This window comes from Urocampus carinirostris, chromosome 8 (genome assembly GCF_059441175.1).
Source record: "Urocampus carinirostris isolate Australia breed hairy pipefish chromosome 8, RoL_Ucar_1.0, whole genome shotgun sequence".
NCBI lineage: Eukaryota > Metazoa > Chordata > Actinopteri > Syngnathiformes > Syngnathidae > Urocampus > Urocampus carinirostris.
Window position 1 is genome coordinate 30,997,411 of NC_142356.1, and position 27,917 is coordinate 31,025,327.

The 27,917-nt window shown below is 38.3% G+C and overlaps 1 protein-coding gene across 3 annotated transcripts; it reads right to left on the minus strand.

The window, feature by feature from the left end:
- Positions 1-12: 12 nt before the first annotated feature.
- micall1a (MICAL-like 1a) lies at positions 13-27,898 on the minus strand. 3 transcript variants are annotated; one of them, XM_088342364.1, is made up of 17 exons: positions 27,146-27,289; positions 21,931-23,090; positions 19,222-19,270; positions 16,807-16,948; positions 15,493-15,593; positions 14,382-14,500; positions 12,175-12,767; positions 12,039-12,099; positions 11,458-11,864; positions 9,571-9,923; positions 9,368-9,502; positions 9,156-9,282; positions 5,772-5,862; positions 5,091-5,164; positions 4,694-4,808; positions 3,592-3,638; positions 13-2,710 (listed from the first exon to the last, which is right to left on the minus strand). In XM_088342364.1, exons 2-17 carry the CDS (start codon positions 21,996-21,998, stop codon positions 2,583-2,585), a joined length of 2,610 nt encoding a protein of 869 aa, XP_088198490.1. In that variant the 5' UTR covers positions 21,999-23,090; positions 27,146-27,289; the 3' UTR covers positions 13-2,582. The 3 variants fall into 3 exon arrangements, with proteins under 3 accessions (XP_088198490.1, XP_088198489.1, XP_088198488.1); XM_088342363.1 differs by lacking the exon at positions 21,931-23,090 and having other exon boundaries at positions 9,571-9,887; positions 27,146-27,898; XM_088342362.1 differs by lacking the exon at positions 21,931-23,090 and having other exon boundaries at positions 27,146-27,898.
- Positions 27,899-27,917: the final 19 nt, after the last annotated feature.

The following is a 27,917-nucleotide window of genomic DNA, read 5'->3' on the forward strand; positions in this document are numbered from 1 at the left end:
ACAACAATAATGTACTTGTATCAATTTGCTTTATTGATCTGCCTTCCAGTCTCTCCGTCATTTGCATGAGGTTGCTGCAGCAATTGGTTGTAAAAAGTGGGCAACGTGACCTGGCAGTATTAAATAAATGGCACGACATCATACACCCCATTTTAGACACACATGAAGCAAAGAAAAATATAAATTAACACGCTTTCCAAGTTAAAAAAAAGGCGAGAACTTGTTAAAAACCACAAATGAGATATTTTAACATGAACAACTCACTCACAGAAATGTAGGTAGAAACTGTCAGGCTTTAGCAGATTCAAAATAAATGTGCTTTGCATCCAAGTAAAGTCACTGAAGACTATCACTCTGCTACTGGAGCTGTCCCGATCCGATATTGATTCAATATCAGCAACCCATAAAAGTTTCCAAATACTGGTGCTCATAAACAAGCGGTCCAATCCTTTTCTTCTATCTAGGAACATTTGGAGAGTCTAAGTGATTAAAACGCCTAGACCAAGGGCATAGTTTTAGCATGGACGTGTCCCCACCAATATTGAGCAATCATTGTTTTGTCCCTACCAATATTATTTGATAACCTAAAAAAAGAGAGATTTAATATATTTGGTTGTGTGTCACCAGTAGCGAACTATAGTCAGCACTTTAGAAGGGGCCTTGGCTGATTGAGGAACAACAAGCCAACAGGAAACCAATGGGGCAAATACGTGAATGCAGCAACAGAATTTACGGTGAAAGTGGGTTGCCTTTTCATAATTTTATTTGTAAAATTATGTTTACAATACTTGGAGAGAAAAACAATGAAAACGTCTTTCTGCTGACTTCAAGCCAAGAGTGAGAAACAGCAAGAAAGTTTGGTGGAAATACAAAATATGTCAGATGATGGATAAAAGAGATCACACAAAATTGCACCAAAGTCCAGGCATGCAAACAGGAGATCAAAAGATGAACCGTAGCCAGAAATCGGAGAAGATCTTGGAGTGGTTTGAAGCCAAAATGGATAGGGAGTGTCTCGGCTAAGTGTTCGTTTGCAAGCTTTAAGGATTGCACAGGCAAAGAAATATGCATGTCAGTGTACACGTTTTCTTTCTTTTTCCCTTAGTATGTTGCTATTTTGAAACACTTTTAAGGTATATGCGAGTATACACACTGTGAGGTTTGTGTGTTTTTATATATTAGGATTTGTTCCAAGCCCAAGACCAAACCTATGCCCTTTGTCCGGACCCCAGGCAACCAACCGTTGAGGGTTTCAAGACTACATGATTGACGCAATGTTAAGACAACACGCAACCAAACTCGCACTGTTTTCTCATGGTGGCGACAGGATATACAACTGATATTGTTAACCTTTTTGACTGAAGGAATAGACTAAAGGAAGGAAAATATTTTGTTCGAATAGAAATGAAAAAAAAAAATACAATTTATAATTTACTGTATCATTTTATTTGATACCGGATCAGATAACATTAGTATCGGACAATAATCAGGACCCCAAATATCGACTTTGTTTCAAAAGTGAAAACATATTGGGATGCCCTCATCCACTAATAGACAACGTATCTTTGACATAAATAATGATAGTCACCATAATGGTTATTTCTATTTTGTATGACTTATTACAGTAAACCATACTATTTGCATGATTTTTATTTTGGTATTCTGCTCGTTTTGCACCATAGCGGACCAGAAAAAGGCCTACTTTGGCCAACTAAAGCCGTTCCCTAAATCTAAATAAAAGTACGCCAGTCCTTGAAGAAGCAAAAGCACAAATCGACGCACCAGTTTATGAAAGTGCTCATTGTAAACGGATTTCTTCCACTTTGGATGATGTAGTCACCGACCATAGCGATAGGAGGTGGAGACTGCTTTGGAACCCCAAGATTGTACATCATATTTGATACGCCCAAGTTGTGCACCGCATTAAATACGACTGACTTCTGTCACACACATGTAAATCTTTCTGCTTTTGGCTCTATCAAATCCACCCGGATTACACAAGACCCCTTGTGCCACGAGTCTAAACATATTGTCACCAAATTGTCAGATACTTTGAGGGCACAGCAACTGTTACGATATTGCTAGATATTTGGGTTGTTGAGGGTTACACTACAAAAACATTCTTACCCAATTGGCAGAAACATTTCGCTCATTTCAAGAATATTTTTTCCTTATTTTATCTTGTTTCTCAAGAAATGCAAGAAAATTCTTCCCTACAATATTTTTTAGATAAAAAAAATAATCCACCACTTTTTTGTTTAAGAGCAATGTTTCTCTTATTTTATCGGACAAAGGTAAAATATCTTGAAATCATAAAACATGATTATTTTTGCAATGTACAACCTAAACAACCATTTATGAGATATGATATGATAAACTACCATAAACTCCAAGGTATCAATCTAGGAAGCCGATCATAGGTCAGTTAAGCTTTGGTCAGCATCAATCAGGAATCGGTAACAAGTCTGTGCAGTATTGCAGCGAGCTACTTAACAGGCTGGAGAGCTCTCAAAGCACTCGGCTCTTAGGGAGGATCATCTGTGTGGCACTTCAAGACGTCCGTGTGTTAAAAACTGTTCCGATCAACTATTGTCCTTACGAGGACTCTTTCCAGGTTCTCCTTTGTGACTCAACCTCTTCAGAACCTTCATGGGTTTAAACTTTCCCCCTTTCTTCTTCAGCTCGTCTCCATCCAACTCCTTGTGGAAATCTGACAAAGAGGAAATGACAGAATCAATTAGTAAAAAAAAAAAAAAAAACACCTTTAACCGATCTTTAGAATCTTTACAACAACACCAAGTGTCAAACTATTTAGCCGTGATTAGCTGTCAGGGGTTGTGAATGTCTGACATAGAAATAAAATAACTTTACAAATGAGTTTAAGTTAGGAGTGCAACACCGTGTTTCTACCACAGGCAGTAGTAGCGCTTTAGTTTTTCTATCTTTAAGGCTGGTAAGAACAAATGTCATGAGAATTTCCCCCCAGTCTTTAGCTAATGAGATGCATCGAATAAGCATGCAACTGTGATGTCTGCCCTCTACCATTTCCTGGATATTTTTCAAGCGTATAATTTGCGCAAGGTACGGAAAAATGACGAATGATCAATGATTCAATTGAAGACTTTTAACACAAATGTTTGTCCATTTCAATGATGTCGAAGTTTCAGATTTACAAAACTGAATAGAGAACAAAAAATGACCATTTGATTCCCAAGGTTGGAACTGTGACAAAATCACAAAGCCAAAGCGAAATACATCTGTATCCTTCTTGTTTGCAGTATTTAGTGACATGTTCACAAAAGAACTCTGCTCACATCTTCTTGGCAAACCATTATTCTGGGACCTAGGTTCTGGCCTTACTTTTTTTTAATATATTTAATGAAATCATCAAATGTCACATAGTGAAATAAAATGCTCTGAAGAATAAGCTTTAAACTCAATCGCAGTTTTGACGGCTTTGTCTTTTTGCGTTTTAAAATATATGGCAGGGCTCTCATTGAAAAAAAACAACAACAAATTATTTTGCTTTTTTTTGAGTCAAAAAGGTTTACAACCCCTGCTCTGTATGAAGAGGCGGGCATGCAATCCTACCTTTTTTCTTAAGCACAGCTTCCATAAACTTATCCTCCTCTTCTTCCCTGCGAGAAATTCACATCGTTAAAGTTGACAGTACTAGCTTTTAATGATGCAGAGTTGCTGACTTGGACTCCACCAAAGTTTCAACATTTAAGTTGATTTGAATTTGAGGTAAGATCGTGTTTAATTAATCCAGCCCGGCCAAAGCCCATGGCTATTTAAGCCTGACCCAGCCCTAGCACGACCAATTATTTTGAATTGTAGGATCGAGCCCGAAGCAAACCTTTAATTACATATTAACTGTGAGGACTAAGAAAGGGGAGAGGTGATTTATGATAACACATTAAAATCTGTCTTTTGTAACAAAATCTGAGTAAAACAAGACTGTATAAACACTTCCATCTTTTATATTTCTGTGTCTGCAGCTTTTTTGATGGGAAGTTGATTGGAAATATTCAGGCCATCCGTTATTTTGACAGGTTAAAAATTGTGCCATAAACCACAGCAGCAAGCAATACATCCTTAAAACCCCAATGTGTGATATTTGACCAATTGGTGACACTGTATTGTCTGGTACGAGAGAGAGCCAGTGATACACGGCACAGCATAGCGACAGAATGCCGGAAAAACATGGCGCCGACTTATTTTTTTTTTTAAATAAAAACTAACATTGGTAAGATAGTTCATGTATGTTTACCTAGTATTCAAAACAATTTTTCTTATACTACCTAAGTTTTTTTGTACCACTAGGAGGCACCAAAAAGTATGGAGACAAGGAGTACTTTGAATTGATATATAGTACTTGTTTTGATTAGGCGACTTGTTTTTTTTTTTTTTTTTTGCTGACCACCTTCTCTTGTGGCCAAAACTACTCCTGGCTTTAAAACGCCTTAGCGCACTGCAATGTTAGCGTAGCAACATCACACTTTATGAGAGAGAAGCCCGACCAGACCCGAATGCAATATTTTAGGCCCAACCCGGGCCGAAATTCGGGTAACGCTTGGGCTTAAGATCTTACCTCGAATTTGGACAGCATTATTTCAAAGACAGTAGTCCAAAAAAAGAGGGAGAGGGATGTTCAAGGCTCCCAAAATGTTGCAGAACACGGCAAGATTACCTTTGCCTGTCCTGGTCCATGCTGTTTACTATTTGGTTACGTTGCTCAATGATGGTAACCAGCTCGGCCATCAGCTGCTGCTCACGGCTCTTGTCCTCCTCAGTCCAGTCTTTCTCTGATGGGGAGGGGCAGGATGACTCTTTTTAGCTTATACATATGGCCCCATTAGCAAAACTTTATTGGTGAAAATACTAAACACTGTAGTTTTTACCCAAACAGCTTTAGCCTTAATTATTCAAGTATGTAGCTTTCTTCATATTGACTTCAGCATTATATTAATACGTACAACAGGCACTTCCTTTGCCTCCACACAGGAAGGGCACTGTCCGCTCAAATGGAGCAGATGAGCTTTGAAAACACACACAGCTGGTTAACAAAGGAAGGCGCACAAACAAACCTGGTTTGTTGAGGAGGCATCTCAGCTCGTACTCCACGTCGGCCTGTCTCTCCTCCAGGTTCTGCTGCTTTGTCCTGTTGGGAGCGTAAAAGAAAGATATATGTTGGTTTATTTAGGTTGATATTGCAATTGATTTTGTAATTGAAAAAAATAAAATAAAAACAAGTTCAACAAAAAAATACCCCAAAAGACCTATTAGCCATTTCAATTGGAATAACAGAAATTTCCGGAATGTAATCCAAAGTTTTTGTCACACAATTTCAATGCTGCGGCTTATGCAGAGATGCGGCTAATGTATGCATTTTTTGTGACGTCCGCAAGGGACGCTCAGGAAGAATGGTCTGGAGGACACAAGTAACAACCACCAATAAACATCACAGAAGAAGAAGTTTGATGTACAATAACTCGCTTTGCACATTAATAAAATTTGCACAAACTTACCCCAATCATAGAAAATACAAAAAGAAAAGCATATTGTATGACACATCTTTCAAGTTAAAAGTAATCCAGATGGCAGATAAAGAAAACAGGTGTGAGTTATGTATGTATAAAATGTTTCTCTTTCTTTAAAAAATGTATGGGTGTGGCTTATAGTTAGCGGCGGCTTAGTCTGGAATTTATGGTACTCATTCATATTCAGACATAAGTAAATATTGACTCCTACTGTGTTCTGTTACTTACGTGTAGACTAGCTCAGCTTCACGTCGGACTAACTGATGTTTGTCATGAATGAGTGTGAACCAGTCCACCAGCAGGCGCTCCTCATCCTCGTCTGGAAGAATAAGCACACCTTTGATGGAATCATATACACATAAACAGAGGATGGATTGAACTGCTGTATTTTACGGACTATAAGGCGCATCCAAAATCTCCAAATTGGCAAGAAATTTAAATGTGCATCTTTCATAATTCGGTGCACCATATGTATGGAAAATCATATTTCTGCAATTATTGATCAGTCGTTATTTATCGCTGATCATGACTGCATGAAAATGGCGAAAACAGGGATTGAATTCATAACGGCGCTAAGAGCACTGAATTATAACCACCATCCGACTAGGGATATAGATTATGTAGGAAAAGGCAATAGGTATTATCTCATTATCAGACCATTTTTAGCCACAGTACCAGATATAAATAAATGTTAAGTAAATGAGAAAACAGTAATCAAAAAATTGGTATAAAATTTTGTTTTGCCTTTTTTCTTAGCTCAAAGTACTATAACGCTAAGTGATAAACAAAGTGACAGACATTTTTGCGTTTGTCTATATTTCTCAGGAAGACTGAATTACTTCCAACAATGCCTTTCACTTCATTCAGTGCAGAATCTTGTGCGCTTTGAGAGGACTGCCTTATAGTTTGGAATGTCCAATATATAAAACAATACCAGAAAAGTTTTCGGGGTGAACCTTTTAGAGTAGTGCTGAAAATATGGTAGATGTTTTTTTTTTGATATTTTTCCCCCAAGATACCTTCACAGAATTTTCCAGTCTCTACATCTTTTTTGCAACCTGTTGCTGACACTCTGAACTGAGCGGCAACTTCCCTCCAAGGACATCCTGTTTAAAGTCTTGCAAAGGCAAGGTACTGTTGATCAATTGATGGACGACATTTTCAAGGAAATGCATTGCCACATTTGTAAATGAAATGTTTCTTCTGCCATTTGCTGTTTGGCACCATGTAAGTGAGAAAACAGGAAGTCAAGCAAAAAGTACTGAACACTTGAACCCTTGATGTGTGATTTGAAGTTTACGAAATGTCAAATTATGTAAATCTGCTTAGGGAATGTTGCAATTTTGCTCAGCATAGAAATTTCAAATATCTTTACAGTATGCCTTAGCTCCAACGCAGTTCACCTTTCATAGCTTTGCTCTCTGTGGATTTGAATTGTACTTTGTAGTCTGCATTCCGATTGGTTAAAAAGTTTCCAAGGCACTCATTTAATGCAATAATGTATAATTATGTTTTTAAAAGCATTGTCCCTGAGAGCCAAACGTAAAAATACATTTTTTTATTAAAAAGGGTTTGGTTCTGGTCATCAGTAAGTATCAACCCTCTGGGAATTAATACAGTATGATAAATCATAATTAAATGACAGAAGTGGCTTTGATCAGATATTCATCCACAAATCGAGTAAGCGTCCAATTTCAGTGTTTCAGTGCTTCCCGTATCCAAAGATTGAGAGTGTGCAGCAAGTAGGTGTAAAAGCAGCGTAAGTAGCAGAGATATCGATGAGTACAAACAATTAACGCTTCAATAAAACTTTTTTTGTTTCTTGAAAAAAGATGACAATGTTATCTTAGGGGCAGAGAGGATCACGTTCCGTGCATGTCCACACTCGCCATGGTGACCGAATTCATGTGCTCATGTCAAGGGAAACATTAGGCGTTTAAAAATTCTTGACACATTCATACATCATTCATACATAAATTCAGTGTTCTTGCAGTGCAATTTTATTTTGGAAGCAAATTTCCCTTGCTTTTATTGAAAGCAATGTTTAGATCAGGGGTCTCCAACGTGATGCCCATCGGCACCAGGTTGGCCCCTAAGGACAACAGAGGTGCCCGTGGACCTGTTCTGAAAATAGCTCAACAGTGCTGGGTCATTGATATTTTATAGTAAAATGTTTTTTTAGGGGTTGACTAAGTCTATTTAACCCTACTTCTAATGATTAACCCGGTAAAAACATAGTAATAAAATAGTAACAAGATAGTAATAACATATCAAAAATGCATAAAAATTGGGTGCCCTTTGCGCTAATTAGTAACAATAAGTAGCTCTCTAATTGAAACAGGTTGGAGACCACTGGCCTAGATATTCGAGGTATCACAAATGCAAAAAAAGCGCAGAAGTAAAAGTTCTGCCTGAAATGCATCCTTTCACAAATCTGGTTTAATATTTGATGACAAATTTCAAGAAACGCAATGTTCAACTGTTGTTTTCTAAACAATGGTAAAAGCTAGAAATAAGTTTTTTTTCTCTAATGACAGGTGAGGGTTTATATGTCCTTTGGTGTTAGATAGATAGATAGATAGATAGATAGATACTTTGTTCATCCCCGAAGAGAAATTCACATTTCCAGCAGCATCCCTGAGCTGAGAACAATCGAGAACAATCGAAAATAACACGGGAGCTGCTGGACTGTAGCAACAGAACTAAATTTATAGTGGGCCTTCGAAAATATGTCAAAATACTAAAAAATGTCTGACACCAGCTCTTACTATTGGAGAAAAATGTCTAGCATTGAACGAATTAAATAAATAAATAAGCATTTATAGGTACGGATAGGTAAAGGCGCCCGGGATACAACATTAATCTGTTCTGAGGTAGGAATAGCAAAGTGAAATTGTCTTATAGCAGACGATAGAAACCGATAGTAATGCATAGCTAATATGGTCAAAAACCCCAGAACCCCCCCAAAAAAACATTACTATTACTACAATAGTAATTAGTAAGTACTACTTATGTGTACTATACAGGAAATAAAACCATAAATAAATAAGAAAATAATAAATTTAAAGGTTTTAAAAGTATTTGTAAAGTCATATTAGCCGGTAAACCATGTGTAGTAGATTTCAAAATCTATTAACAAACTGCCGATGATAGCGAAGTACCATTTTTATTGTAACTGGGATAACCATGAACGGGTTAAATCAATTATTTGAAGGACATGCAAAGTTTTGCAGGAAGCGGGGATAGAGGATTCATCTGCAGGAATAGACCACATGGGAAATGCACGTTGTAACCTGCGAAAAGGACTGGCCTCAGTTAAATGTGCATGTGCTAGACCAGCTAATAAATATAATAATATTCGGTTAAGTTTGACTTGGGTAGTTTCATTGGTCCATTTTGAGGTAATTGTTATGATATTTTTTTATCAGATGTAAAGGGACTATCTGTTAATATAATGGAAGATTCATTCTTCAGTAAAAATAACTCAATAAACTGCATGCCATTTAAAATTGAAGGGTTCAATGTGTGGGAAAAGTAGACCTGAAAGTAAAATATTTTTGGAACTTATCTTTGACAACAAACAAACATCTGAGAGGCATTCTGGTTTCCTACCATCTGGATTGTCTCTTAGTTTCTTTTCCAGCTCCACACCCCTTAGCTCTAGCTCATCCAGGCGTATCTCCAGCCGACTCATCTCCACGTGTATATCTTCTACCGGGATGTATTGATCAGACTGCACCTGTTCAGTGTTTGCATGCACAGAACCACTTTAGTTCCAGTTTTAAACTAATTGCTTTAAAAAATGTTTACGAAATTGTTTTTACTCTGCGTTTGATAAGCGGGAATCCATGACCTGGGGCTGGTGGTCTAGCAGGACGGGAACCTTTGGGGGGTTTGTTTTGGGATTTACCACGAGAGGGTGAAGCTTTCCTGTTGAATGGATTTTCCTTACAAATACGCTAAAAAGAAAGAAATAGAAAAGGTTTAGTGTAAAGTATATATATATATTTTTAAAAGATGTTTTTACCTTGTGTAAAGGAGTTGTCTCTGAGGCTAACGGACTGGGAGTGCTTGTAGTCGTTTTGGTTTCGTGGTTGCGACTGACTTGTGGGGTAGCAGGCGCCGAGCTCACACTTGAAGGGGCAGGAGACGCAACAGAAAAATGAGGAAGACGCTCACTGGAGGAGGAGGAGGAGGAAGGTGAAGCAGTCGATGGTGAACAAATGGAAGGCTCAGATAAGCTTTTGGTGAAGCTGAGTTCCTGATCAATGTCTCCTCCAGGACCTAAACAGGGTTGGCAGGAGCTGTGTTCGGAGCCAGTGGAAAGATTCTCCGCACTGAGAGCTGGAGAGCAAGAAGATTGCTGAGATTGTGGAGGAACTGAGAGCACAAAAGGAACAGAGATTACATTTCAAATATTATTAAAGAGGAGTGGCAAAAAAAACATCTATATCAATTTTTAACTTTTTTTAGTGAAAGCAGAGTCATTTTTGAGGTGGTATTCTGTAGGGCAGTGGTTAGCACATTCGCATAGAGGTCCCTGCTTTGAGACCGGGTGGAAACATTTGTTGGCCTGGAGAGGGATGGGCGCCACCAGGCTGTACTTGCCCAAGACACACCACAGGAATTGGTTTACATACGACCCTAGTTGTTAAAGGAAACTCCAAGCATCATTTGAGGTGTTCAAAGTTAAATATTTTCTCTATCAACCCCAAAACGTTCCTGTAAAATTGGCCTAAAATTCCGATCCAAGACGTACACTAAGAAAATTGAATGTTGTTCTTGAACTGTTTGAACAATATACAATGTTTTGATGATTGGCTGGCAACCAGTTCAGGGTGTCCCCCTGCCCACTTCCCGATGATTGCTGGGATGGGCTCCAGCACCCCCGCGACCCTACTGAGGATAAGCGGTGTAGCTAATGAGATGAGACACTGTTTTGATCTCTTTTTGAAAGTTAACAATTTGACGTTTAGCCCCAAACTGAAATAATAACTGCAAGTGCTACTAATATCTGAGTAATCTAAGTTGGAGCACACAAAAATAGAAGGTTTTTATTGTCGCCTGATTTTTTTTTTCCAACCAAATATCTGTAAAAGAGTGTAGCATGGGCATCTTAGCTAAAAAACAGGTAAGACAGTAGCTTGAAGCTTTACCTGGTATCTTGTCAAAATTGATCACAATCTGAAAAAAACTTAACACATTATTTTACAAATTTTTAGAAGGGTAGATTCTAGCCGTTTCCAAAATTGGCCATTAGGATACGACAAGTTTACAAAAAAAAACCCCCCAAAAAACCCCTGCAACTGTGTATTTTAGATTTTTTTTTTTGACATTTTTAAACAGCATTAAATGTTTGACTTCCAGAAATCAATCAATCAATGATTGTGAGTGCTGGGGAGTGAGGTCATGCTCGTCCCGGTTGTATTTTTGTTTCTATTTGTTAGTGTAGCATTAAAATGGTGAACAAAGAGGCTTTTAAGTACAGTCCAAACACGAATCCAAACACCAAAAAAGATGAAAGAAAAGTTTATCTGGGCATTTCTAAATAGCGCACGTAATTGTACGTGTATCATGAACGAGCTGACAGAGGCAGCAATGATGGGACAAGCCAGGAAATGGCGGCAGTGGGTAAAAAGGTTCCAAATTCTGTACAGCTCCTCTAAGGAGCAATCAATTGGGCTTCCTTTTTAAAAGGGGTCGGAGCTATTGAATCCCATTAGGGCAAAGGGCAGGCTGCAGTAAATTAATCAGGCGAAGAAAAAAACAAAATCATCATTTATCAAATCACCCAGGATTAAAAAAAATCTGCATTGTTTATACCGCTATAAGAGAATATAAAAATGCCTGCTTTCCAGTAAACACCAAGTAAGTGAAACTATATCATGGCGATTCTGCAAGATTTTTTTCAAACCTTGGTTAGCTGCAGGTGTCTGCGGTGCACGAGGTGCAGGTCGTTTCTTGCTTTTTGCACTTCCCGGGCTAGCAGACCGAGACGAACTTCCTGTGGTCGGGGGCGTGTCGGCGCCGGCCGCTTGTGAGATTTTATACCACGGATGACTCGTTGCCAGGGCTGTCGGAATAGCACTGCCTTCCTCATCGTCTTTAGCCTCGTCATTTTCCTCTTCGTCATCCTCAAAGGGGTTGGGGGGTGAACTGGACCTGGAGCCCTCCTCTTTAAGAGAACACACAGAGCCTGCGTTGGGGGGTGTTGCAAATCCTGCAGGGGGAGGTGGCGGGGGTTTCTTCTTCTTGGCTTCTGATTGCACCAAGGCAAGCCAAGGTGGGTCTTTTGGTTTATGTGTGTCACTGGACGACAAGCTGGACAGTGAGACAGACACATGGAGGCATCACAGACAAGAAGACCACACATCCAAACAGAGCCATGAAATGGTCAATATATATGATGATGTCATTCAGACAGGGAAAACAAAAAACGATGTGGTCACACAAACAAAAAACAAAAAGTAACAGGATTAATAGAAAGTCACATACCCCCTTGGAGACTGAGATCTTTCTCTGGGTTTTGGAGGGGTGGGTGGCTTCTTATGTACACCTACATTTCCAGAGCAAATGTAAGAGTCAATATTTTGAATCTACCAGTTTTTTTAAAGCCACTTCCATCACATACCAGCTGCCTGGCTGTCTGTTGACCGTGGTAGCTTCACTCGTGGGGGTGGGCGGGGCGTAGGGCTGGGCTCCGCCACTCGACGTGGTGCTGGCACTGGTCTGGCGACTGCTTCAGTTTGATTGACAGCTTTAGAGGACAAGTCCCCATTGGCTGTCTTATTTTCTTCTGACACTGCTTGCTCCTCTTCATCCTCTTCGTCATCACTCTCATCAAAAGGGTTGGGAGGAGAAGCTGGCCGATTTTCCACTTCTGTTTGTCCGCTGCCATTGAGTAAATCTGTGTCATCCGAAGAAATGTTGGTTGTTGGAACAGGAGTGACTATGACAGGGACGTTTGCTGGTGTGTCAATGTTTTTGACTTTCTCCACAGGGAATGGAGTCGCATGCTGATCTTGCTCAGAGCCTGGGATTTGGGGAAATGTATTGCGACCTATTCTCACTGACTGAACTGGACTGGGTGTCTTGCTAAGATCTGGCCGGCCATTCTGGTTTGTTGAAGCTTGCCTTATAAGGTGGTGGGTGCAAACCAAAGATCCAGAATCACTTCCCTGTCTGTAAGAACCAGGTACCAAAGTGCTTCGACACTCAGTGCATCTGTAAAAGCAGAAAATCTTATATGATATAATACGAAATCAGCTCAACATTAGAATCAGTCATATGTAAAATACAGCATGCATGCAAAACTTGGTAAATTTTATCTGATCCATCTGACTTAGAGGCATGATCGGGCCTAAAAAAAAATCCATTAAAACCTGACCCGGACCAGCGGGTATTGAAGCACGAACCATCCTGAGCCCCACCAGTTAGCTTGATTTGAGGGACGGAGTCAGAAGCAAATCTGAATTTTAAAATTGATTTTAATTAGAGGAGGGGTGTTTTTTGCCCACTACAAACCCACATTTTGGGCAGGGCCCTGGTCTAAGATCTCACCTTAGTAATCTGACTTGATAGTTAATGGTGGCCCAAAAGGTCCAAAATTATGATTACATTTTCAAATAAGCATGGAAACAAACAAAAATATAAATAATAACCAGAATAACAAACTTAAATATAAATGAATAATAAAAGTGATCATTTTAAACAAACATTTGAATACCCTTATGTAGAGATATACCTAAAAACAAAACAAAGTCAAACTAAATACAAAATATAATAACTCAATTTAAAAATTAAAATAAATGCAAATAAATCAAAATAAATACATAAAAAGTACAAAATCTCAATCTACAAATACAATATTTTGATTTTGACAGAGCAAACGTCCCTGTTGTACATAAATATGGCCTACTACGTGTATGTCTAGTCAAACAACTCCATGCTAAAATATCAGAAAAGGATGATTTATTTGAGGAGTTAAAAGCAAATATAACCAAAATGACTGAGAACAAGGAGACACTCATGCAAGAAATTGGTATGTTGATATTTTAGTGTCATTCTGGTTTATCAGTGTTCCTGTTTTTAACTGATCAGGGACTTTTAGTTAAGATCATTTTTATTTCAATGCTGTTAAAAGTCAAACATTTAACTCTTGAGTGCAATGTGCATTATACGATGTGAATGTGAACGAAACAGAATTCCCCAAAATTTCGAAACGAATGAGGTTTTTCCCCAGTGATTTAACATTTAGTATCTCTGAAGAGCGGGATGACGCGTTTACACCGAAAACCGCGGCGACTAGATGACGATGGTGCAGTACCTGAGTCAGATCATGTAAACCAGTACTATCAGTTTTATGTGGGGGAGCAAGCCCCAACCCAAAAAAAGCCTAGAGAGGAATGGGCGCAGCCAGGCTGTACTTGGCCACAGCAGCAACAAAGGAAGTGTTGGCCCGAAGAAAAAAATGAAAATGAAATGATCTGCATTTATAAAGCGCTTTTCAAGTCAATGACTTCCCAAAGCGCTTTACAATCCACATTTCCCAATAGCGGCCTTGTATTGCAGCCATGCAAGACGCTAACCTGCTTATTGGGGGTATTAGGGGTTCAGTGTCTTACCCAAGGACACTTCGACATGTAACACGGACAAGCCGGGATTCGAACTCCCTTGATCCCAAGACGAGCGCTCTACCTCCTGAGCTACTGCTGCCCCATGACCCGTGTGCTTAAGGGATCCGTGAACTGTGAACCTCATTTTCACTATTAGTGACTTTTTGCCACCCAATATTCCACTGACATGAAATAGCCATGGAAACGTATACGGAGTACTCACCTGAAGCAATTTCGATGGTACAGCTTGCCGTCCACCAAAAAGCGCTGCACCAGATGGACGTGCTGATGGCAGGAGGTGCAGGTGCTGCTCAGTGTGCTACGTTTCACGTCCAGCCCCGGCTAGTGCAAGCGAGCCGAAAGCAATTGGCAGGCAGAGGGCAGGAGGAAACGACAAGGAAAAGGGTGGGGGTGTGGAATAGGGAGGATGCAGAATGAAAAGGGGAAGATCAAACATGGAGTCAGGATTTGAGGATGTGAATTCTTCATTGTGTTTATGTTGCTACATCTACTTCCTGTCATTTTTACAGTGTAATCCAACAACACAATTTTCTGAAATGTAAAAAAAAAAAAGAAACAAAAAGAAAAATACAAATTTTAATTATACAGTACTTTGATCGATATGAAATAAAACAATAATCATTGATAAAAATAAAGGGAAAAAAAATAACGCTCGAGTTAGTATTGATAGTTATAAATTCACACGAGAAAGGATACAATTTCCAGTCTCTTTTTTCAAAAGTTTTTAGACTAGGATAAAAATTAGTGGTGAGCAGCAGCTAATTGTTAAGCACGGGACACAGTGTTAGGGAAGTACAACACCAATATGTTAGCCACAAGACTGACCTATGTCTATTACTTTCATCTCTTAGTTCCCCCCACCACCCGTTACTGCTTAGGTTCAGAAACAGACAGCGGAGAGGGGGTCAGATTTGGGGAAGGGGAAGTACACGAAGGAGTGGATTAGATTTCCACCTGGAGAAATGACCACACCAGTGCATGAGTATTTGGATGAAAGAAAAGAAAGAGAGGAGACATGATACATGGGCTTCTTTAAGGACTTATACTTTTGTTGCCCTTGCAGAATAGATAAAAAAAAAAGAGTGATAATATACTTGAATATTATAATTTTGTATTTTTATGTACACAAATATTCTGAAAAATCAGTTTCCTTTTTTATCTACTAAATGACACAGCAGACCTGAAATATAAAACATGCAGTATTTGAGAAGGAAGTAACTGCCTTCAGAAGTCACCAACAAAAGCACGAGGAAAACTCACTGTCATCTCTGAAAATCAATATAAACATTTTCCTTCCCAAATCTCACTCTTACCTCAGACTCAATCTTTTTTTCCTCGAGTGGATCTGGAGATCGTTTCAGGGCAGGTTCATTTTGATTAAAAGCCCCCAGTCTCTTCATGCTAGGGGGGTGTACTGCAGAAAGACAATGCAAGATTAGATGTTCACATTTATCAAACACCCACAAGTTGAAACATTTTCCAGTAGGTTAGCATTTTCAGTCAAAAATTGAATTTCTGTAAATCCAAATCAATGATGTATTAAAGGGCTATGCATTATAAACCCAGTTTATATAGCAACCCCTAGAAGCACTTACATAGGATTCTGGGTTTGAAGGCGAATCTGGGATCCTTTTGTGTGGTATTGTATGTGATGTATGGCCTTTACAGTTGATATAAAAATGAAACACTAGTTGTTTTGTTAAAAAAAGTTTTTTTTTAATCATAAATGGGAGGAATGAGTTGTACAACTCAAAATAGACATTTTGCAAGAAAACTGAGTACATACAACAGCAATAAAGTGGGCGTACAAGTCAATTAATAACTTTAGATTTGCTTTTGTTTAGAACTAACTAGTAACAATCTATGTCAGCACTCAACTATTATCAGTTAAACCTAAATCCGAGACTTTCATTGGTACTGGTTTGCTTTCCAGCGAAAGCCTCTTAAGTTTTTCAGCATTGGCTAGCAAAGATTTTACACAAACTTTTTTTTAGTACTAATTGTAGATTGGGATTATCAGAAAGCTTCAATTAAAAACTGGCACCTTACAAAACCTATTAAGTACCTGGGAACCAAGATATTACAACAATAAAATAAACACCAATTGTAAATTGTATGATATGGTAGCTTTTAGTTTTGATCCTTTTGTGTTAAAAATAGAATAGGGCATTATCCACAGAGCGCTTCTGTTTCACAGCCATGCAGCCGTTGAAGTCGGGTTAATATAGCAATAAGTTGATCAAATGCTTCTGTTTACATCATGGATGCCGTTAAGAGCACATATGCCTAATAGACAGGCAGATGTGCAGCAGGAGCAACACATAGGGACAGATACATCTGTATTTTTGTGCCTTCATGAATTGAATACAAATTTCACAACTGCCTTTTGTATTTCCTTGGGTTGTCTCTGTGTGATATTAAAATTAATTTGATGATATGAAACCTTTGTGAGTTACAAATATGGAAAAAAAAACCCACAGAAATAAGGAAGGGGGCAAATACTTTTTTCGCGGCACCGTAGTTGGGACTAGTCAGCTAAAATGGTAATGATTTAAATGTCTATAGTTCATGGTGAAAGGGTTTGAAATCACGGAACCTTTCACCTTCATTGTGTCCGTCATACTAACCTTGAGACTTGTTATTGAAGAAGTTGTAGTACTGGGAGACATAGGTTATGATGCTGAGTCTGTCAGGAACCTTCATTGATACCATGTCTTCCGGGTCCAACAGCGCTGGTATCCCAAGCTGGGCCTCAGCCACCTCAAAGGCCTAAGGGTCAAGCATTAAGACTCTCATTCGTTTCAAGCAAGGACTTGTAATCACCTTGAGAGTGGAGCTATAAAAACTAGCAGTAAATACTTTGGACCTAATACATTGAAAACCACTGGCGTGTGCGTGTGTGTTACATCATCACTTGTGATTGTGTTATGTTCTTCTGTCACAAGCTCTCTTACAGTATAAATAAGAGCCTAGCTCCTGCTTATGTTTAGAACTGCGCACTAGTGAGAAGGCGTATGGATGCATAAACAAGCGTTCAACCTATATACTGTAGAACAGGGGTCGGGAACCTTTTTGACTCAAAGAGCCATAAAAGCAAAAAATTTTAATTTTATTTTGGGAAAGAGCCACACCATATATTATGAGACAAATTTACTAAATTGCTAAACCCGCGCCCCAGACAAAAGCTTAGTCTTCAGCACATTTATTTTTGATGATTTGAGAAAAATTATGAAAAGAGAATAATGCCAGAGCCCCTGTCCCAAATTCAACAAACAGACCACTTTAAACTTGTCTCTCTTTTGCAATTACTCAAGATCGGTTAAACTCCTTTTGACCCTTTTTTTCATACATATTGGTTTCAAAACCAGATGCAAGCATTTATTTTGTAAAAACGTCACAACATTCTGAGAATAGGGAGCCTTATGTGCTTACCTTTGGCGAGAGATGGGAGGGAATGCTTGTACTTTTTGCATAGCTCCACCCATCCCTCCCACTCACCCAATCAAATGACTAAGTTCTCTTCCGGTGTTTTGGCGTATTTACAGTTCTGTGGATTCATCATAAAGTATCTGAACACTGAACACAGATTATATAGTGAACTTTTAAATAAAGGATTCTTTAGCGTTGTACAGCCAAAACGAGTTTTTTTTCCCCTTTTTTTGTGTGACACCTTGACTGTAAATTGTAGTGAAAAACGTGCCCTAAATATACTGCGAAGTGTTTCCTTCGCATTTAGCTTTGGTTTGGCTTTACGTGTACCTGAATAGGATAGATAATCCCGGTTTTGAACAAGATGGAGAAATTTTGCATGCAATCAAATTGGTCTCTGAGCCACAGATACTCATAGAAAGAGCCATAGGTTCCCGACCCCTGCTGTAGAACAACTTAAACCACTTCATAGAATTTATCAACGGATATGACAAAAAAGGCTGCATTTAACGGAGGTTTCAGTTATTTTAACCTTTCAAATTATACTTGAGAATGCCTAACTAATATTAACTAGAATGGTAGCATGATCATGGCATGTGACAGGAGTCTTAGTGAAGATCTTAAATATGGACACACTGCTAAAATGAAAAGAAACAGACTTAAATAGTTGCATGTGCTTCTTATTTGCACATATAAATGACGTATTGATGCTTAAGCCTCAGAGGAACGATTTGCTTGTACTTATTAGTCAGCAGATTTGGTTTCTTGCTCTTTACACAAACCTTTCAGCAAATAAAAAGGAGACTAGCAACAGAAAGGCTTTGCCAAAGTTTGGCTTACACTTTGAAAGAAAAGATTACCATTTTAGCATTGAATGGATTTGAGAGATTAAAAAACTCTTACAAGGAAAAATATGTTCAAAATGTGAGCCTTTTTTGACTTTACCATTAATGTCAATTTTCCTAACTCCCAATTCGCATGATTGCAATTATTTATCTTCTTCTTGATTTGCTGCAATCAAAGGAGTCGAAGTCTAAACTGTGTCTTATCAAAACCTAGATAGCTACTCGGGTGCGAGTTAGTGGGCAGAGCATTTCTATAGTAGTCCATGAACAATAGAGAAAAGGATCACAAAAAAATGAGGATGCACAGTTTGGACCAGCTCTGGCATAATTGCTGAACATTTAAGGGATTTCACACTGAGAAAGCAATAATATAATTTCATTAACGAATTGATGTAGTTCAAATTTAATGAGAAGTCAAATGTGTACAATCGTCCAATGCATACAATATCCATTAAATACTAAAATATGCAACCCTACTTTATCACAAAATGCAAGGTAAGCAAATGCGCTGCAACACGTTTGAATCTGGTGCACCTTCACCAATTTCAATGTTCCGTACACGTGCACTATTTATGAGTACCCGTGTCTATAATATGACAACTGTAATATAATTAAACAGCAAACAATAGAAATTACAAAATCGAATACAGTATCTTTTGAATAGTCATAAATCTCAAAACAAAACATCCTTGAAAAAATAAGAAAATAATAATTCTAATAATTAACGGGATTAAACAGCAAACATCTTGAAGACAAAAAATAACTTACCAGTCGGTTGTTTTCGTAGACATCATTTTTAGAAAGGGAGCCAAAGTCTCTAAAACAAGAAAAAAAAAACAGAACAGTTTGTCAGAAAGTGTGCAAATGGTCCAACTTAACAAAAGAAGAATCAACACCACTGATTTGTTAAGAACCACAAAAAAGAGGTGTCTGAGCGGCACGCTGGACAGACCTACTAAGCATTTAAGCCATTTAAAGACACTTGTTTTGCTACTGTAACCCCCAACACAATTATACAGGCTGGGGAAAATAACAGTAGTGGAGGTGCTATTATGATTACAAAGGGCCCAGAGTGAGGAAGTGACGCTTCCACCAATAAACATCCTGCTCTTAAGTGGAAAATATCTGAAGTGTTCCTGAATGAAAGCATGCTTGTCTGCATGTCTTGGAAAGGCATGTTGGAAAAAGTCTAGTTCTTCTGATAACAAGTAAGTGGGAAATAATGCTGAAAGAGGGTTTGTGTTGACTAGCAGTCACCCCCAACTAACAGGCCACAGAGCAATATCAGGCCTTGGGTTGTTTGATACCAGGCAAAAAGAAAATATGGTTTGATTATATTTAACTTATTATTGTTTTATTGACAGGAGTCTGTTGCAGTAAGTTGGCGCAAAGTAGCCCATACTGTGCGATTTTAGTTCGATGTTATAAGCAGATCCAAATATCGCACATAGTAGATTTATGCTTACTATTATTACTACTGTATTGTTATTATAATTTTTATTTGTATTAATCTCATCATTGTTATTATCATTATTTATTCAAGAAAATAAACAAAATGTTTAATTCCGACTTTGAGACGCGCAGTGAAAATATTGTCAGACATTAAAAGGGTTCGTGATGAGAAAATTATGGGACTGGACAACATTATGTAAGCACATTAAATGGAAATCCCGGAAAAGGCCAAACCCCCACCAAGTGCTCACACAAGTGACCTGTTTTTGCTCCAAACTTGATCCTTAGCGCATTAGCAGTCCACAGAGCAGCAGCTCAAATATAAAGGGTGGTCTAAGTGGTCAACTAGGTCAAATCTTTTCCAGATAATTTTGGAGTGACAATGAACTGGCACAACCCATACAAATGATGGACGGAGTCAGCCATGGCAGTGCTCCATTTAATTTATTTTGGGATAAGGGACAACTGAGGGTGAAACCAACTTTATAAGTTAATGTGTGTCGTCAATATACACAAGAAATCCCCACTTTGAGTATTGTGACGACACACATCAACATGTGCATCACAAAATCAATTAAGGCATTCAAAGGGTTCTCATGAGGAAACACCCTAAAATAACTTGAAACTAGGGTTGCAACTAACATTTATTTTTATAATCGATAAAAAAAAATCGTCAGATTTATCGATTAAACGATGAATCAGATGAACAAAAAACACATTATTAATTTCTGCTTTTTATTCAAATATTGACATTATTTGGACAGATAAGAAAACAGCGCACAAAACAGAATATTCTACAATACTAAAAAAATAATCAGCGTTTGTCATGTAACAAACAAAAGACATACAAACTTAGGTTATAAACCTGACATACATATTTTTTATAAAGTGCTAAAAGGCATCTTTGTTGTTTAGGGGACATGGGCTTTTGGAACAAGAAGTCATTGCAAATCTGAAAACTCGGTGAGACGTTTCAACATTAACATTCCAAATATTGATCAAAAAACAATAAACAAAAATACATACAAATCAATGATATACATCTGCAAATATATAAGATAAGTCTCTTAAGTGCAAATAAAATAGGTGTTTTTGTTGTTTGGAAGGGACATAAGCTTTTGGAACAAGAAATAAATGCAAATGTAAAAACAAAATAACATGATTTTCAACATTAACAAGCAAGAAGTAACCACTATCCCCCTTGCTCACTAACTCACTCTTCCTTCTTTGAGAATTTTGCATTGCAATGCAAAAATGTGAGCATGTCAATGAGGATCTCAGTGATGACAGCAGCTTGCTGTGACGTGCATGATGTCTCTTTCTCATCATGAAACTTGTCATTGTTTGCTGTTTTCAATTGATACCAAAACCTATGAGTATTATTATGGCACAATTTGCAAGGATACAATAATCACTCCGAATTTGCCAGAAAAGTAAAACATGATGTTTGATCCTAAACGTATTGACACCATTGTGTGCAAGCAAGTTGAGCTTTTTTTTTCTTTATAAAAGCATTGTTAAACCTACTCCCTTCCGTTACATGTTTATGATAATATTGCATTGTTAAGCAGATTTATTTTACTTTTGTTTGGTGCAAATAATCTGTTGTTCCCTTTGTCAATTAGTATTTGGTACTGTATTTTTGTGTTGTGCCCAATCAGACACAGACACAGACACGCACGCACAAACACACAGTCACTATTAAAACTATCAAGCAAACGTTAACATGTCAAGGGAGCAACCAGAGACTAACGATACGTTCCTTTACCTAATCACTCGGACTTTGCCAGAAAATTAAAACTTGATGCTTAATCTTACCATTGTTGCGTGAAGGTTTAGTGTTTTTATATGAAGCACAATCAAAAACTGCTTAAGATGATTTAACTGAAATAAAAAGTATAACACACACGCGCACACACCAGCTAAAAAGCAAACATCGGCTAGCTATCAGAGACCAAGGTTACGTTTCCGCTCTTAAACAACGCAAATAACAGATGAATAAAAACAAATAATGCAGTGACTTACCCTTCTACTGATCTCCCTTCATCCTCGTCGGTGACTCCATGTTTTGTTTTTGTTTGCCGCCTCATCATTGTGGTGCTCCCGTGCCATTTCACTTTTGCAAAGCTTGCAAATTACTTACTTATTTGTTCTGTTAAGAGTGGAGTACCCCCACATTTTTGCGGACTTTGAAAATGGCGCCTTAATTCGCACTCCACCTTGCTCTGTTATATTCGCCGACTCGCGCTGCGTGTGACGACATTGGCTTTGTTTGCCGAGTGACGCATACATCGCGTGACACAACGAATCGATGAACCTTTAATCGTCGATTTTAATTGATTTTACTGATTCGTTGTTCCAGCACTACTTGAAATCTGATGCCACACTAAAATGACCATTTATTTTCCAGCTTATTGTACATGCCGTTTCCTCACAATCTTGTTAGCAGTAATGCCAATCAATATTGAACTAATAAATTACCTAAATGTATATTTTTAAATGAATGGTCCAAATCGCCAAAATTTGAATTTCTGATCTGAAGTGTAAACTTTATGTTGAATGACAACGTGACTTTTTCAACAGCCGGGAAAAAAAGCAAGTGAATCATTAGAATTTTCAGTCTAAAATAACATTATACTTGGGATTAAAAACAGGAATCAATTGGGTTTTGCATCCTGCTCGTCAACCTATATAAACAAACGCCTCAACCGAACAAAATCTGCGTTATTTACAACACAAAAATAATTCTAAACATTTTAGCAAAATTAAAATACTGACTTATTAGCACTTGACAGAAGAACTGTTAAACATACAGGTATATTGATATATACATTTAATAATGATGGTTATATTTAAGCATGTGTGTAGTTAAGACCCGATGGAAACCCAAAATAAATTCTTGCACAGCAGTTTGCTAAAAGGTTTGATCAAGTGTTACACCAATAAATAACTAAACAGGCTCCCACTCCAATGTAAACTTTTTAAAACAACTGTTGAACTTTCTGCAAACATAGTGGCTACAGGCACACTACAATGACCAGCGCCCATTTAAGAGAAGTAAATCAGGTTTGACAAGCAGAGGCCTCGGCTGCAGATTACTCTGACAGGCTGTCTGTCTGGATCAAAGTGGGCCGGAATCGGTGACTGCAGCTACTGTACACACTACGGGGCAAAAGGGTGCCAAGCTGTGACAGAAATGGAAGAGGCATTGTTCAGAGTTGACTTGCAGAGTTTAGATATTTTTCAGTTCATTGACTAAATCATACATGAAATGTTTGCTCCGTTTCCTTCATAGGCAAGAGGAAAAATAATTTTCCTTTGCATGAATAGATCTCCTTTTGCACACAGCCCAAAATACATAGGGTGCATACAAATATATCAACTAAAGCAACTTTTTTTATGTGGATTATAGAGATTAGATTCTCCCAGAAACATTGGGAAGCTTGGTGCTACAAAATTCACACGAGAATGGCAGTGCGTGGGCTAGATTTATGATGTGTGCCAAAAGTGGCAAGCATCAATTTGTACTCAACTGACAGTAGGGAAGATACTATTCATCATTAGGGAGAGGGTTTCTTGCCTGGTGAAGGTAAACAACAAGCCTGAAGACCACAAGGGATTTAAAGCAAAAGCAAAAAAAACCCTATTATACATTTTTCCAGATCTGAATATACAGGTAGGAATTGCATTATGGGCCTGATCACCTAATTGTCTGCTCGTCTGTCATATTGCTACAACTCACAAAAAAACACTTTACTTGTATTTGACAAAAGTTGCAATTGAATCCTAAATAACCCTAGTCACTAAATCCCAGTAACTGTGACGACCTAACATAACTTAGAATGTGTGACTAACACAAGTCACGTGAGTAACTAGTAGTTAGTCACATTCCATTTGAATGCGCTCGTTCACAGCACATGACAGCTGACTAGACTGACTGGGATTATTATAGGAATAGACTATAGGGTCATCTTTTATGACTCACAACTTGATATCCCCTCTTCCAGCAAATGTTTCATTGGGAAATGGTTGGCTATCACAAACATACATAACACCGGTCATCTCTTTAGATTCCATCTAATTTGTCTGCCTGTATAATAAAAGCAGAGATTTGAGTTAGTCTGTGGAACACAAGGCTTGTCACGCTGTGTTGATTACACAAGATTGATCTCTTGCTTACATATACTATTACAGTATATGTACCGTTAGGTCTGTAGAATGATGGATGCTACACCCTGATTCTAATCACCAAACTGAGAAAATTGATTTCTGAAATTTTGTACAACCCAAAATGGGAACTGTTACGATATTCCTATCAATACTTAGTATGCAAATGCCAACATCATAGGAATGCTGACTCATTAGAAATCAAACTGCTTGAATTTGATCCTGTAACTGAATTATATTTCCTAGACATGGCAAGTGCTGATGTCATTGTTATGGGTGCTGATACCAGGTGTTTTATTATTTAATGGCTACTTGTGGTAAAACAAAAAAAACAACAAAAAAAAAAAACATAAAAACATAACATAACGAAAAACATATTCTATTTAAAAAACAATATTAATTTTAGTAATAAGAAGAAAGACATGAACTATTACATAAGCATGCATTTTATCAAATATCCGTATTAGGGCAGGGGCCTCAGACGATCATCATAAGGGCACAATTGCACCCCCGGGCCGCAAGTCTGAGACCCATGCTCTAATAATAATAATAATAATAATAATAATAATTTCCTTGTATTGTCATTCTGTGTAACAATGTACACAGAACGAAATGTCGATTGCACCTGACCCGTTGTAGCGAGCCGATGCAGCCGCAGCCAACAGAGGGCGAGTTTGTATGTAAATGATCATGTTACCTAAATTGACAGTATATGTTTTTATTTTAATTTGTGGTCGGTGTGGATCAGCAAGTAATACAGGTTATTTATTTTGGAGAATAATTATGTCGTAATTTTGGATTTTAATATATTCTTAACCCGTTATTCAAGTTTAACCATATTTACTTAATTTTTAAGGGGTGTAAAACCTAAAGTCAAAAATAAACTAATTTGTTTCTACGACATTCCTGCTTTTTTTAAGTAGAAGAAAATAATAAAAAGGAAATTGTGTCGTATTTTTGAGTCCCCTAGTGGTAAAACAACTTTATTCATTTGAAAAAAAAAATGTAATTTGAATAACAAATTATACGTTTCAAATTGTTTTGTAGCAGCTTGTGTATGGAAAAAAAATTGAAAATAGACAAAACTTATTTATTTTTTTGTCAGACTGATATTACTCTGCCCATTCCGACTCCAGATTGTGTCCGTCACTGATAGCAGACGACAACCTCGTTTTAGATTACTAAAAAAAGTCTTGGTACACTGGCAAATGTTAAACTTGATCAAGCATTTATTTTTCACATACATTGTTTACATTAATATTTTGTTTGTTTTTATTCTAGTCTGTCTTGCTGTGAGTGAACAGGTACCATGTTGTGTTTGTAGGGTTTATTATCACTTAATAAGAAAAATTGCAATCATTAATAAGGGGAGAAATGGGCTGAGGTTGACAGGTATGCGGTTGAGTGAATGCAGTTTTACACTTGAACCAACTCACTATGCTATACAAACTCAACTCCGCTCTCTAGCGGCTAAAAATAGCATTTAGTTAGCATTTATTTAAAACATCCTAACTTTTGATATAAATGACATGGAGACTTGCTTCTTTTTGTGACAAACTCATAAATGTTTGACGATCTGGATTAAATCACCCAACAGGCCGGATTCTACCAGTAGGCTGGATGTTTAACATGCCTGCTAAGGAATTGGTAGGTACTTTCAATAGTAGCCAATTCAGGTATACGGAGACTCCTCGCTACTTCACGCTTCAGTTATCGCTTAATCGCTCTTTTGCGGATTTTTAATTGAATTGCCTTTATTGTCATTGAGATCAATGTTTTTCTTATTGTGGTCAGAGAGAGCACAGATGAAGGGCTGTGTATGTAATGGGTGGGCATGCCTGTTAGCGTGCGGGCATGTGATACGCTCCTGTAGGCTGTCAGTAAAACAGTTTGCGCAGTCAATGTTTCCAAATCAAAACAAGCCGGGAAGAATACCGGCAGCTATCTTTAACGGCTCGTTACATTGAAAATAAATTCATCAATTAAATCAAACTCCGTGGAAAGTCAAAAGAGCGCAACGAGATGGTGATCACCAGCGGGTGCTCTGTGGATTATTATCGGGTTTGGGAATTGATTGAGGCGGCGTTGTTAGAGAAAGCAATAGCGAGGCTGCAGGTCTGGCCTACTGCTACTGCTAAGTTAACACCCCTCAGAAGATGCCCCTGCAGAGACTGTATTTCAGCAACGCCAGATCCATTAACCATGAAAAAGATGACCTGGAGCTACAACTCGTGGGAAACAGCTACCTTTGGGACTCTTTTATTTCAATCTTTGTGGAGACTTGGCTCAAATAAAGGACACCCTATGCTAACAGGGAGCTAGCCAGCCGCTATAGACTAAGAAAACAAGGAGACGCCCTCCAATTTTGTCTTAATTTTCTATAATGACAATTGAACCATCCAATCAAATACAATTATGTGTTACATGTAGATCTATAGCTATTTTGTTAGTCATATACCATACCTGTCAACCTCCACGGCTCCATGCCCGTACAAAGTGTCGTATTTTCACATACAAAATAATCGGACACCATTTTTTTTTTTTTCGGAATGATGCATGATGGGATATCCACAGGCGGCAGACGCATGCGCACATTAGCATCAAACCGCTCGCTTCGTTTACTACGAAAACAACAATAGTAAGGTAGAGGCTTCCGCAGCGAACTCCTTTGACTTGATTGATTTGCCGTTTTGTGATAGTCGGTGTATACCGGATGGTACCCATCATTGACAAATTTGCGTTTTTCCGTACAGATTTCCCTTTACGTTGTCCTCGTCTTAAAATGTATAAAAAAAACGTACTTTGTAAGGCAAAACCGTACAGGTATGATATACTGTAAATTGCTGATGAATGTTTCGGAGCTTTTGTGTAGGTGCGATACTACTTCGCGGATTCTGGCTTTTCATGGGGGGTTCTGGTCCCCATTAACCGTGAAAGCAGAGGGATATCTGTGCATGTCTTCTGCTGAAAACATAATTTGTAGAAACTGTCTTCGTATGTGGTATCACTATCGGTTAGAATTTTTTTATCGAACATCTCTAAAATGTCCACAACCACTGAAATGTGTACTTACATCAACTCCGGCCTGTAGCGATGTATGATGGCACAAAATGCCAAGCCGTCTCGAAAGGACGTGGACATGTCCTTAATTTCCACATCGTGGTAATCTTCACACTGTACCCGACACCACTCTTGAAGAGCCTTAAGAGATCCCATCATCATGCCGTAGCGGAGTTCCGGGCGGCGGCAGTCTTCATTTGAAGAGTTTCGCCCCAGGGCGTCACTTTTAACCAACAACGCGACGTTTTGAGAGCGAGTAAAAAATTGCCAACTTTTTCTAAGTACAACCTAGATGTTAGTGTCCAAAATATGACCTTGGCGAGGATATTTTATCAAGCCCCCCCCCAAAACAGATGGGGAACACAGATGATATATTAAATTGCTAGCTTAAAGCCGTAAAAGTTCTAAGAGCAACCAACTTTGCTAGCAAGCTAGCAGCGTCCCGGCCAGTAAAGTAAACACTTTCGTTAAAAGGACGACTTTGAACGGAGCTGTGAAAAGATAAATCAGTTCAGATTCAAGTAGGGGTGACAGTTAATGATGCGTGGTCCGTGGTACACTTCTTTTTGCCACCTTGTCCCTCTTTTCGCGATGATCGAACCGAATGAAAATGAAATGCTATCGTTAATCCCACAAAAGGTAGTTAAAATCTCCGTAGCCGATGTCCGAAACTTGTCGCCGATGCCAATTCATCTTCGCCCGCTTGAACTGAAACGTTGGCAAGGCTCTAACTCCACAATGTCACGCTGCTGTATGATTCCGCGCCGCACCCCCACCGGGGGCGC